Source organism: Boleophthalmus pectinirostris, unplaced genomic scaffold (assembly GCF_026225935.1).
Source record: "Boleophthalmus pectinirostris isolate CB_2022bp ecotype Guang Dong unplaced genomic scaffold, ASM2622593v1 HiC_scaffold_10, whole genome shotgun sequence".
Lineage (NCBI taxonomy): Eukaryota > Metazoa > Chordata > Actinopteri > Gobiiformes > Gobiidae > Boleophthalmus > Boleophthalmus pectinirostris.
In genome coordinates this window covers 17,448,734-17,463,241 of record NW_026570971.1, presented here as the reverse complement: position 1 = coordinate 17,463,241, position 14,508 = coordinate 17,448,734, and the positions used below count along the sequence as shown (strand labels likewise).

At 38.9% G+C, this 14,508-nt stretch overlaps 1 protein-coding gene across 1 annotated transcript in view; it reads left to right on the top strand.

The window, feature by feature from the left end:
• Positions 1-613: 613 nt before the first annotated feature.
• The window catches only part of LOC110155311 (connector enhancer of kinase suppressor of ras 3), a 32,022-nt gene continuing 18,127 nt past the window's right edge, over positions 614-14,508 (top strand). The window contains exon 1 of the mRNA XM_055156443.1: positions 614-887. Coding sequence (XP_055012418.1) covers positions 836-887 — 52 coding nt within the window. The 5' untranslated portion in view covers positions 614-835. The remainder of the gene's footprint in view (positions 888-14,508) is intronic.

Here is a 14,508-nt window from a genome sequence, read left to right as displayed (position 1 = left end):
AAAGGTCCAGTTAAATTCTGAGATACAGGCCACAGAAATGCTTCATACATGTACTTATTTGCCTTCGGTTTTAGTCAAGGCAAACAGTCCTGTGTAAAGATGATTGAAAAACAAACATTAAAGCTACCACATGTAATGAGGACGCCTCTAATTTCAAATAAGGGTGGAGCTTTACAAACATCACAACAGTCTCGTTCAAGTGACATGTGTAAATTTCAGATTATATTAGTACAGCTGTTACAATAGAGAGTTATAAAGTAGAGACGGTTTCAACGGTGGTCATATGGATATTATTTTTGCGATCAAGACGCAGTTGACTACAGCTGAAACTGTCTCAACTCTGAACCACTCCTGTACGAATGAGAGATTACACTCATTATATCATTTTATCAAACATTAAATATTTTAAAGGCGTTTCCATTAGTGAATGATAAAATATTAAGAGAAAAATAGGTAAGATATAACCTACGAGTTAGACTTCGTGCCTACTGTTTCCTTTTTGCGTGACTGAACTTTCTACATTCTGCTGAGTTGTATAAAGTCCCAGCATTTTTCCTGCACCATGAAGGCACCACCACTCACACGCCTGTGCGCCTGGGAGCTGTGGGGACTCGGGAGCTGTGGGGGATTTTAGGCCGGCCTCCCGTGCTCTAGTCATGCGTGGACAGAGTTGAGAAGTGACTGAAGTGTGCGCTCCGAACACAAACACACGGGAACTCCTCGCCGCAGCTTCAGAAAATGTGACAACTCTCTGACCGTGTTTTGTTTGACTTTTTCGCCACAATTGGCACACTGCTCTACATTTTTAACCCGATAGTAGCCTTTTGAAGACACCATGGAGCCGATAACCAAGTGGACCCCAAAGCAAGTTGTGGAGTGGATGAAAGGTACGTTTAGTTTTGGATACATATGATCAGTTTTAGTGAAATAGGTCGTATGGCAGATAGCATAGCCCGTTGCCTGAACTATTAACCCCGAGCTGCCCAGATTATCTCTGGTTTCGTAGATACTGAGCAGAGTGAGTGACAGCATACTTGTGCTGCACGGAGGCGCGCTCATAACAATAGAGCTGCATTTTTGAAGCTACTTGAGTCTGTTCACAACCTCCCAGTGCAGTGTCAGCTCAGCTCTGTTCGACTCATCCTGTTACAAGGGAGATGTAGCCTGATCAAATATTGCCTATTCTGACAGTAGCCCCTTGTAGCCTTTGGAATTAGAGCACAGGTGGTTAACGTACGTACAAAAAAAAAAAAAAAAAAAAGTCAACAAATTGTCTTTATGGTCTGTATGATACAACGACAAGGACTATGCCTTCTTGTAATAAAATGGTTATTTCATGATGGGTATAGTCCAGTATACATTTCATCATCTTGAAACTGATCATCTTTTAATTCTTAAAGTGTAATTCCTTCGAAGAAAGTGGCGTCAGATAAAACTAATTGGTTTCAGAAGCTCAGGGGAATTCTTTCATAATGACAGTGACATCATGATTAGTTTTTGAACCTGACCTCAGTCACAGCATTGGTATGTCTAGTGTGTGCTGTAAAAATTCAACCAGTGGGTGGAAGTTGTCCTGTTGCTGTCATTATAAACACAGCCATTGTACTGTGTATATTATAAGACCTGAGAAGGAATGGTCTGTTTATCACACCAGTGAAACACACTTTCCTCTCAAACATTTGCTTACTATATCTTAAAGATGCCACAGTAAGGCTGGGCGATAAGTCGATGAAAATCTAATCGAGATCTTGTCTCAGTGGTGATATTCTGCTTTGGTCATATTGTTGTACTATTTCTCACAGTGAAGTTATTTTAAAGTGTACATGAATCATGATAAAATTAATATTGGGATCTGGCTGTGATTTGCCATATCACCCACCTCTATGCCACACTCACTCTAGTGGCTCCCTGGCCTGTGCTCACAGCTGGGGAGCTAAAGGCGATTGTGTGTGCTGCTTAGCCTCTGTGTGCCCATTGAAAAGAGCTGTCCATGGCTTGCTGGGACACAGGATTAGTTGTCCCAACTGGCTCCAATGCATTCAGTCAAGTGAAAACCTGACTCAGCAGTTGCCCCCAAACCTCTGGATTTGCAGACTCTTGCAAACATTCCATGTGTGGACTGGTGACAAAGATAACTGACATTTACTTTAATTCCTTTAGACCTTTATCAAGTATGTTGTTTTAAATGACAGCCAAAATATTATAATATTGCTTTCACTGTTATGATTTGAAAAACGACTATAAGCCTTGGAGGCATTGGAGTACGATATAACTGCTTGAGTAATCGAATACACCATAAGCAACAACTGTGGCTCTTATAACTGTCATCTACCATTTAAACATGTAAGGCAATACTTCTTGTATGCTGTATGCTCAACTTGAGTGGGGGTATTTTGAGGCTAAACTTTTAAACCTGTGAACAAAGAAGGGTATACCAATGTACCAGACATCTGCTTATCTATTTTGCAGTGATAAAAATAAATTCATGCTCATAAATGTTTAATTCTGGGGAAAACTCTTGGTCTACTGACCCACAAAACTGCAGAACTGAACTAAAACAAATGCTGTTATTGTTTGCTTAGAGTTTGGGTTTGGGTTTGGCTGTGACAGTCTGCTAAAAGTTGCTTTAGTCTTAAACTGAACTTAATGCAGCCCTGTGGTCCACTTTGCCTCAGGTTGTTTTCCAGTTACACAGGGCTTCTTTTGTGTATTGAGACAGTTAATGACTTACATTGTTCAAGGGGCTCAAACACAGTAGCTGGTGGATGTTTATTACAAGTGAAAGGGCTTTTGTTTTTTGACTTAAAACTCAATTGTTTTTCAGAAGTGCAGATGCCCTGAGGAGTATTTCCTTCAGCATTAGCTCTGATCCTTTAACACGACATGTGGTGTGGTGTGATGGCCAAACCATATGTCATGTGTAGCCCTTTAACACGTCGCCTTCTTCAGTACTTTTTAATGAGAGTATGCAAATGCCATTGTTACATTGTTGTGACCCACGCTATTATTGCATGCTGTATACTTCAAAGTCGCACGCTGCTTGTCATTTGCTAAATATGATCCTTATTCGTCATTATGGAAGCTGACATTGGCAAGACCACTGAATCAAGGATAGTTTGGCTCATCAGGCTTGTAACTGTCAAGTCCTAAACTGTTAAGTGTAGGTGTGGCATCTCATACAAAATCCAAAATTATAAATCCATAAATTATTTTAATTATTGACAGGTTTTCACCTTGTTTTGATGGAGATTTTTAGTTGTTGAGTGAATACGTCATTTATGGCTTAAATACAGCTCTTTGGATTTCACTTGGGTGCCAAGAAGTTAATTAGCCTGTCAGGAAGGTAGCAAACAAGCTCTGAATCTGCTTTTATCTTTGACCAGGAATAACAGGATTGTGTCCAAGTCCATGCCTGTCAAATGCTCTCTTCTATGAGGTCATGAAGGTATCTCTCTCTGCATTACAATAAAGGCATGCGCCCCTGTGACCCATATGATCTGTATCTACTTCAGTTTCCTGTTTTAAGTATCTTTCAGTAACTCCCACCTTTGTCCATTACCAGTTTCTTAGTCATTCAGTTCTAGTGTTATCCTATTGTGTCGTATTGATGGGTAGATAACTGTTTAGCTTTGCCCCTGAACTGGTCTTTTTGGATTTGTGACTGCGCTGAAAGAGGACTCCCCCTGGGGAGAGTGGACTCAAAAGAGTTCCAACCCTGTCAGTCCCTGCACTGCCTGTTTCTCACAAGGCCTCATGTCACAGCCCTATAGCCCTGGGATACTGGGCATATGGGAACTTGTGCAGAAATTATCAATAATTTAAAGCTATCCAAAAACACAAAAGAGCGCTAATGTTTTAAAATGATAGCACAGCGCCCTCTGGATTACCGTACAGTCAGTTTGGATTTGCATTTATTGTCCATTCAGAGGCCATTACAACAACAGGAAACCAGACCAGTGTCCCGGGTGTGTTCCTGTCAGCTGGGAATTCACCACAATGCCTTTTTTATTCAAATAAAATGTGCATTGCAAATCCTTCAGTTGATCTCTGCTTATTTGACCTGTGAGCTACTTGTCTTGACTCTTGTTTCAGTGTTGCCCTGTCAGATGACCTGTTTAAGCCATGGGAATACTGTGCTGCAATGCAATTTGAGGGGCTCTGTGCAGATTTTATACTGGCCATGAGGTTTGCTTTGGGTTAATTCATGCCATAACATTATCATTTTTTAATCAAACTGAAATTAATTAGCGAAACACAATTGATTTCAGTGCAATAATGCCTGCATATAATGTAATATTACGCGCTCTAGACCTCCATAAACATGTTCTAAAATGCATCCAACTCTTATATATTAGTTTCAGCAGTTCATATTTCAGTGTTCAAATGTTATTGCTCCTGGACATGTGAACTAAATCTTTGCAGTTCTAATAACAATTGTAATATTTGTAAAAAAAAAAACCAAAAAAAAACAACATATAGGATCATATTTCCACACTTATTCTTAGGTCATAACACCAAGGGCACTGTGGTATGACAACCATGGGAGAAAGTGTTGGTAGTCTCTTCAAAGGGTTTCTAATGCCTACATGGTCTGATAACCTCAGAACACGAGAGGCATGCAGACGTGGGCTGTTTTTGCACCTACCAAACCAACAGTCCAAAGAATGAGCTCTCAAAACACATGTCCCAGTTGTCCAGACACCATCCAGGGCCAGAGCCAGAGGTTACATTTAGGTGATTTAAACCCCCGATTGTCACGTGGCTACCAGAGCCTAATGACATTATGACTTAAAAGGTGCATTGTGTAACTTTTTTGGTGGAGGAGCTGTCAAATGTGTTTCACCATGGAAATGTTATTGCCTTGTCTGGAATTTTTCACAGTAATTCATTAAACCTTTGTATCTTCATTAGGGATGTGCAAAAATATCGAAATATTGATATATCATATCATTTCATGTGATGATACAGTATTCGCCATTCGCATCGCCAAGAGTATTTTTTGGTATATTTTATTAAATTATTTTGCTACAGCTACAATTTTGTTGCTTGTTCAGAGGAAGGAAAATCGTTTATGTGACACATTTGACATTTTCACCATTTTGATGATTAAAATGTTTGTGTTTCATATGAACTTTCCACAAGAGTTTAACAAAGACTTTTAGTATCACAGCCATGATTTAGCTTTTATTTTTTATTGAACCGTATCAAATCAATTTGAAATATATTTTATAGAATAAATATATATTTAAAGAATTTTATAGAAGCTTACTGTATCAAGATATGTATTGTATCGTGGCCTATGTATCGAGGTATGTATCGTATTGGCAACTTCTTAATGATACCCAGTTCTAATCTTCATGGAGATCAAACCAGGCCAAGTTCCTGGTCAGTTTTGTGGAGAGACAACCTCACTCACTGTCAAATTGGCTGTTTTTTTGTTTGTTTTGGTTTTGTTTGTTTTTTTAAGAAATTTCTGAGCTATAAAACCACCTGTAATTTAATAAATATAAGGTAGCTCTGTTTAATGTCATATAATGAAACTTTCAAAGCAAAGTTTCATTATATGATACAACAAGCTGATGGAACCCCAGTCGAAAAGTTATGTAGTGTACCTTTAAAGCACATTTATGAAGTGTTGGTGTTAGCAGCAGCACTTGGGCTCACTATAGCATGGCATTTGGGAGAGTGCCAGAGCAGAGCTAGTTTTGAACATGTTCAGACTAGTCCAGTTTCCTGTCACCAGCACAGAGTGAAGTTCCAGCTGGTGCTATGCCGTGTGGCTTGCAACGCACGCAACTAGAGGAGAAAGTAATTGCAGTCTGTAGGTGAGCATGTTACTCCTGCAGAAATTATACTTGTGAGGAATACTTGTGATAAGGGTTGTCAAAACATAAATCAAATCAAATCCATGTACTAATTCAGGCTAAACTAGTTTTGAAACTGTATACCAATTGTAGCAGTTACTGATTCCAAAATAATATGAGTGGATCATTTTTGACCACAAGATAATATTGCTTAGTTAAAAGTGCATTGTGTAACTTTTCTGGTGGATGTCACAGGTCAGATCTGTGGAGAATGTAAGAGAATGTAAGGTAAAGTTGTTTAAAGGGACAGTTTGGAATTTTGGACATAGGGTCTCATTTCCTAGTGAGCCAGAGTGTTGGAGACGTGTAGATAGAGACACTTTTTTTAAACAACAACTTTTTTAATGTCACACTGTGGAACATTCCAGGCAGAGCAATGACACATCCATTGAAACAAGCAGGTGTTTCTATCATTCTCTTGTCTATTGTTGTCTGTTTTGTGTTTTCGTTGTGGTATTGAAATCACATTGAGTATCAAGCATTTTTCCCTAGTATCAAAATGAATTAAAACAGCTTTATATAGATGCAGATTAATGCCCAGAATTGGATGTAACCTTTTTTACCACTGAAAATAGATCGCTTATTATATCAAATAATCTCATTACAATGCATTATCACATTTCAGTTGAATTTGTCAGCTGTGTCGACTCTGTATTGTTGGCTGCCTGCTACATTAGAGAGCGATGAGTGATAAGGAGGGTTAATGGACCAGCCTATGTTTTCACAGAACGGACGGTGCACTGATGAGCCTAACGTAAATAGATTCTGTGTTTATGTTTCATCAGGAATCTCCAAAGCACGTGCCACAGGGTTCAAAGTTTACTGTCGTTTGTTTGTATGGCTTTATAATAGAAATGAAACTCCTTTAATAGGTGAAGCTGATAAGATATGAATTTGTGAAACTGTTTTGCTTCTGTTTTGATATGGTTAGTCATTGGGAGTTGGTAGAAAATTCCCATGGTACTTTTTTGGACTTTCAGCTTTTCAAAGATCTAATGCCATTCACTGTCTGTTGATCATCCACAGTTTCCTGTTTTGTTTTGTTTTGTTTTGTTTTCTAGGATAATTTGTCATTTTGCTATGGCACCTGTAATGGAAAAATATGTAAAAAAGGGAGTGGTCATTGTTTTGCTTGGGTTCTACAAAGAATCCACATATTGTTGCTAATGATGCATTGCACCTGGGAGCCTCTTTTGTGTCTGCTGCGTGTTGTAATCCATGCGTTCTTGACTATATATTTATCAAAACAGGTCTGTCACTTTGCTAATCCATCTGACCCAGAACTGGAACAGGTAAACACACAATCCACCTGTATGTAAGCCTAGTAGTATTTTTTCAAATGTAACAGTTATAGGAGTGTAATCAATCTAAAAGGGCCCATATTACAACATTTTCTGATCAATGTTAGAATGTTTCCTGTCAAAAACATACCTGGACTTTTGTTTTGTTTCATTCACACATGATTAACACACAAAACTTGCATATTTAGGCTGAGTTCTTCTCTGAAACTGAAAACACTTTGTTCCAATTTGTGATGTAATGTGGTAATACAGGAAGTGCTTCACTGTTTTTGAAACTTCATATATCTTCTCCAGAATATTTTGGATAATTTCTATTCGGGAATTACTCATCTCTGCTGAACAAAACATAAAAGTAAAATATAAAAAAACAACAACATTCTAACATGCCTTAAAGCTCTCAACAGTCAATTTTACATAAGATATGACCTGTAAAAAAAAAAAGTATATACATTTCCAAGTCTGTTATGTTGTCTAAACTAGATAATATCATGGCTTATGTGGCCCGTGGGTGACAAACTGTTGTACTGTCACTGTGCATGACTCACCCTCCCACACCTGCATGGAGAACTGGATCGACTGCCCACAAGACTGCAGCCTCCAGTAATGTTTTAGTCTTAGGTTGCACGGTTGGACTATTTGTTTATTTGTGTCACGCATGTGTGGAAGGTCCTTGGTAAAGCATCTACCATATGTGATAGGATTTGAGACAGGGAGCCTACATGTTTTTGAATATGGATTGTAGTTTTTTATTAAATGAACAACCCATGTATATACAGTTTGCTGGATTTGGTAGGACTTTTGCCAGGCATATTCAATTCAAAAGGCTCAACATGTATATAGTCATCCCAAGTGTATCCATACAGTTGTGACAAGACATAAATTAGCGCATACTGGGTGCTGGTATTGGATATCTGCTTACAAATATCGGTTCTAGTTTGGAAATGTATGTAATAAGAGTATTTACTGGTCAAAGTTGGTACAGAAACTCTCATAAAATGGTTAGAATTTTTGTTTATGCAAATTTGGTCATAGTTACTTATGAGATAAATAACAGCTACCTAATACGTTTGGATCTGTTTTGTCTTTATTTTTGTATAAAGGAAATAAATACTGTTTTCAATCTTTGCAGTGGTACTTGTTATCAGGTATCGGTAAATAATTAACACCATAGTATCGGAATTAGTATGGGAACAGATTTTCTTTTTATGTATGTATTCTGTGCACAGTTTCAAGTACCATAAACTATAAAGTTTATGACAGGAAGAGCCAAATCACATCACAGTGTCCACATGGCCAAAGCCACCAAAATGGTGTTAAATTATGAACTAGTAGGTCAAGAAAACTATGACTAAAGATAAAAGAACCTCCTATAGCATTGCTTGCCTTCAGTCTGCCTGGCACCACCCTCATTTATAGCACATAGCCATACAAGCAGTGGAAAATATAAGACAATTTAAGAAAATTAAGCCTTATGCTCGTCTTTACCATGTCTACCCCACAAAACCAAATAAGCATTGTCACAGATCATAGCAGCACAATACCCACTAAGTTTAGCTGGCTCCTTGTGGTGTTGATGCGTCTGTAAAAAGTGCACTATTCCCATGGCTTTCTAAATGAGTTGAGTCCATTTCCTGCTTCAAGCCCTGCTCATCTTTATTGTGGTTCGCATAGGCAGCCATTATGGGGTTGGTAAATGGGTCTGTAATCAGTACATAGGGCCACCCTGATCATACCGCGTACATGTCATGGGAATAAAATGACGAGATGTTTATATCTCCATAGCCATTGCTTTGAACCGTGGTTTAGCTGTAATGGGGGCTTACCTGTTGCACATAGTTATTTTCTGATGCCTAACTTGTCCGTCTCTGCGTCTGCACTTAGTTTCTCACCATTTGCGAGGCTCCTTGCAAGTAGAGTGGTCTTTAATTATAGTTTTGGCGTTGAGAACTGCAGCATCAGTAGTAGTGTTTTTTTTTAAAGCACACACAAGTCCTTCTTAACAAAGCTAACTTGTTTGCTTCAGAATGCTGCTAGACGACATCATGATTCTGTGACTGTGGTCTTATATTGCCAACAAACAGCATCAAAAATATAAAGTTGGAACTTGGACCCAAATGACAAAAAAAAAAAAAAAGGGTGGAGATTGAAGAACTTGTGCTCTGGGTGGGGGCGTTGCGGATAGTTTTGCGGTGGAGCCTGCACTTTATAGGCTGTTTATGCTGGTGGTAACGAGCTGTGGATGCCTGGTTGACCGACTGACCAAGAGAGTGGAGAGTGATGGGTATTTACATAGACCCAAAGGTTACATGGCTAACCCTTTAGTATTTTTCTTTTCCTACACCCAAACAGTAGTTCCACTTACCTGCACTTGTTGACCTGACCTGCTTGTGAACTCCATATTGTACAGATGTAAATGTCAGACAGGTACATTTGCATATAGGCTTTGTGACTTAAGCAGACGACACTGTCAACAAAAAGACATAACCACTTAAGATGACATTTTGGAGTTTAGTTGATTTATTAAAGGTCATTTGATGGTTATTTTGTCTGTTGTGCTATTGTGTGTAAGCTATAGGTTTGCATTGCAGTGTAGACAGATATAGATAAAAACTGTTTTACAACTGCCACAATCACAACCAAATAAAAAAAAAACACATAACATTGGACAATGCCTTGGACAACCCTTTTGTGCTCAATTATTTCTGATATTTGAACTTACAATCAAATGAGGTATAAGTTATTGTACTGGTGTAATGATATATACAATATTTATTGCGATATTTTGAAGAAGCTAATATAATAGTAGATGGGACACTTTTTTTGCTTTTAAAACACCTTGACAAGATTTTGGTGTGAATTATTACCGTCAAAATCCCAAGAATTCAAGTAAAAAACCTGTTTCTTCATGTTGTCTGCACTGAAATGAATCATGGGATATGTAGTTGTTGCTACTATAAAACCATGCAAAGGAACTTGTGATTCGATATATATTGACAGCCCATGATATTATTCTGAGACTTTTGACAATACTATATCATGATATTTCATTAGTTATTGTAATGGTAGTTTGCAGTTTAGCGAATGACAGGAGGAAACTAAAGCAGGAATATTTCAGAATCCTGTGTTATGTGGAAACTGGGTGGGAATTTTGGTATGTGAGATAAGGCTGGTTACGTGGTTTGCCTTTAGCATTTTAAACCTGTTCATAATTGAGAAACCACACGATGTGTAGGTGTCTCCAACTCGTTGACCTATAGACAACAAGTTCTTCTCAACTCCAGTGTGCCTCTAGCAGTTTGTGTCTTTTTGTTTCTTGTCCCATCTTGTCCTCTTTCCTTGTGACCCTGTGTAACCATGAATTAGATCTCACCAATATCTACTTATCTAACGTCTAATCTGAATAACAAATGATCTCAAAGTATGTCTATAAAAAATGTGACTCTGCCATGTGCGTTAGCCAGAGGTAAGGATTTAGCCCAGGGATCTGCTCCAGTCTTGTGAACTTTGACCCTGACTCCGCCCCCTTTTCTCTCATCAGTCATCGTCCGTCACCTCTGAAGAGACAGAGGTGGCTTTGTGCTCCTCAGCTGCCTCTGCTCACTCAGTCAGGAAGCCCACTTAGCACACGTCACTGCCATTTTGTAGATGCCAGTGTTGGAGATTAGGGTACATGAAGTGAAACACCCTTTGTTGGTCAGAGGAAGTGGTGATAAGATTATAACAGGGTCACCCAGGGTCACAGCCCAAAGAGGAGCCAGACCCAGACTGAGTCACCTGGCATGTATACCTGACAGATTTTAGAACAGATGTCAATGAGCAAGTGTCATACCTGCAGGGCTGCTTTGTTTGGATTACTGAAACTGAATTAAAATCTATTAGCATCTGGGATGTAACAATAACCGAAATATTGTGATATCGTGTTGTCAAAGTTCTCACAATAATATCGTGGTCCATCACAATATGGTAAATGGTAAATGGTCACATTTTTCTATAGTGCTTTTCCACCTTCAAGGCACTCAAAGCGCTTTACAACAAGGAACCACTCACCCATTCACACACACATTCACACACCAGTGTACGCAGACACTGTGGGCAATGTGGGTTAAGTGTCTTGCCCAAGGACACAACGACAACATTCATCTGTGGGAGCTGGAATCACACCAGCCAACCTGTGGGTCAGTGGATCTGACCGCTCAACCTGTGATGTTTTTGTCAAGAGCTGGAATCGAACCTCCAACCTTCAGATCAGTGCAGCAATAGCTAAAAAAAAAAAAAAGACAGAGGGAACTACATAGACCATAATCATTTGCTCCATTTTATTGTAGACTACATGAAGAAATAACCATTCTAAGCACTTTTAAATCTTAGTTCTTTGGATTAAGTTTTGTCAAGACACTTTAAAAGGAAAAAGTAGCCTTAGTTTCAGCTTTTTAGCCTCCAGAAAATATCACAATAAATATCGTACAGTGAGGTTCATACTGAGATGATATCATATCGTGAGACTTGGGTATCGTTACACACCTAATTAGCATATGGTAATATATTTTATGCTGGTCTGTTACAATACAATAGAGGTAAGATCTTAAGACCGAGCCCAAGCCCGAAGGGTCGGGCTTGGGTCTAAAATGTCAATCATTACTTCGGGTCGGGTCGGGCTCGGGCTTCAAATAAATATATGTTTATAAAATGTATGCTAAAACGATGTGTGAATACTAAACTAAGGAATACTTGTTATAAAATAAATAATATGAATAAAACAGAGAAGTAATGTAATGTAATTGCTATTTAACTACTAAACAGGATCCGCAGAGCCAGAGCTCTGCGCACGTGAACGCCCCCTCTTAATTTAATAGTCTTCCCCTCCGCAAGTCTGCATCTATTTTGACCTGGTATCCCCAATATGGAGGAGCAAGAAGTTAAACTAAAGGCAGGAGAACTGAAAAGACAAACACGCACCGGTAAGAGTGAGGTGTGGAAAAGCTTCAAATTGATTGTTGAAAATGCTACAGAAACTTGCGTTGGCTTCGCTGAATGTCGTCAATGTGGCGCTTTGCTTTCATACGAGAGCAAAAAGACTGGCACCTCGACGCTGAGCACTGCTCCTCCTCCCGAGTCCTCACAAATAAAATATGACATTTCGGGTTTGCTTCGGGCTCGGGCCTGCAAATCAAGTTAATTGGTCGGGCTCGGGCCGGGTCGGGTTTTAATACCCGCGGGCCGGGTCGGTTCGGGCTGGATTTTTTAGGCCCGATCTCACCTCTACAATACAAGTCAGATACAATACAAAAAGTAGATATTTATATAATGATTTCCAGATTACAGTGTTTATTTGCTCTACAATATTCAGATTAGTTTTTCCAAATGTTCTTTTTTTTTTTTTTTAATAAATTTTCTTTTTTTTTGCAAACATCAAAAGACAATAAAGAAGAACAAAACATAGGACATACAGTTATACAATCCTGATAATTGTATACAAAAATTGTATACAGTACATTACAATTACACTACATTTCCAAATGTTCTTATTGGAGCAGATATTGATACTAAAATAATTCAATAAAAAGAACAAAAGTTGGAATTTACAATGTCGTAACAGAGCTATATCAGAACTAGTATAAGACCACATGATACATTAAAAATGGTGTCTATTTGGTGTAGTAACTTACATCTGATATTGTGTAAAATAAAAGTATCTTTTAATCACCATGATGATACCGAAGTCAGTTTCAAGCCTTATCCTCAGTGTTGAAATCAAAATCAATAAGTTTTAATGCTGTGACAAGACACGTTATCATATAGAATATCATGAAACACTCATTATGTTCTCTCAGTAGATGTATCATGCATACTGAGTTCTGTTGTAGGAGTTCATAGTGCAAAAGTGACCCATCCCACTCAGCTGTATACAGAAGAGAACACAGCATCACTACAGAGCTTGTGTTGCCCTGTCCTCTGCTCCCTGTGGATGGCCAGCCCTGTCTGTGTACTGCCTTTGTTGTCCTCCTGTGAAGTCATGCATTAGAGGCCTGCTCAGTGAGAGAGAGAGAGAGGAGCTATTTTGTTTCTAATTACAGCACATCCTGGTCCAGGCCTAGACCATTGTACCCGAGCACCGAGAATTCCCACAATGGAGCTCCTCTGTGAAGAACAATGACTGGAATTCCAACTGGTTCCCTGCAGGTTTAGAGGCAAATAAAACCAGCAAAGTTACAGTAGCGCTTACTATTCTACCCTTGCTAGTGTTCCCACTGACCAACCCCGCTGGGAATACTGCTGCATGTTACTGTGTGTGTGCATCATTTGAGTGTGTATAAGGGACTGGGTGGCTTGTTGTTGGGAGGGGTGGAAAGTGGTGGTGGTGAGAGAGTTTTCCCATTCTTTCAGTTGGGGGTGGGAGACTGATCTCTTCTTTTCGAGTGTAATCCACCCGCTGAGAATGGAAATGCTGATGTTCCCAAAGGCGAGGGTACAAACTGGCCAACATGATACATTTTTAAAGGTCCTATATTAAGCAAAAGTGAGTCTTGTAAGTTTTTAGTAATCTTGTTACCACGTTAAAACATACCCAGAGTTGTGTTTTGTTTCATTCACACATCTCTGACTTACCCTTTATAATTAGTCTACATCTAATTATCTCAAGTCTACATCTCCAAATCTTAACATGCTCTGTTCCACCTTATGATGTCATGAAGAAGTAGTTCAAGTTAGCAGCTACCTTTTACCTTTTGTTCAGCTGAGATTGGTAATTCTGGGTCTGAAATGATCCAAATTATGCTGGTGAAGGTGTATGGAGTTTAAAAATACAGTGGAGCTCTTCCTGTTTTACCACATGACATCATAAGGTGGAACTGAACGTTTTTTGTTTTGAGAAGAAATCAGCCTAATTATGCAGGGTTTCTGTGTTAAACATGTATGAACAAAGAATACGGCTTGAAAATCGCAGCTCGAGCATCCCATTGTCTCGGCGGGAACGCCCCCCTCCTCCCTCCGGGCACCCCCTTCTCTTGGGCAGCACACGGGTACCTGCTGTGCCTGGGAGAGAGGGAATGTTCTCGCCGGCATTTAGTAGTCCGTGTCATGCACTATGATGTATTGGTTAGAAAATCAGCATTCTGTATCATTATAAAATTAAATGTGAATATAGCGAGACCAAAAGTTGAGCTTTGTTTATGTCATTTTACCAATTCCTGAGGAGTAATTTGACACACATATTTACTCTATTTGTGTGTGTTTTGAGACCATATCATTTTTGCATGTTTTGTATATATGAACAAATGTGTTGAGATATATTGGAACTTGAGTGTATAATTAATTCAGTGTATATATATATATATATATATATA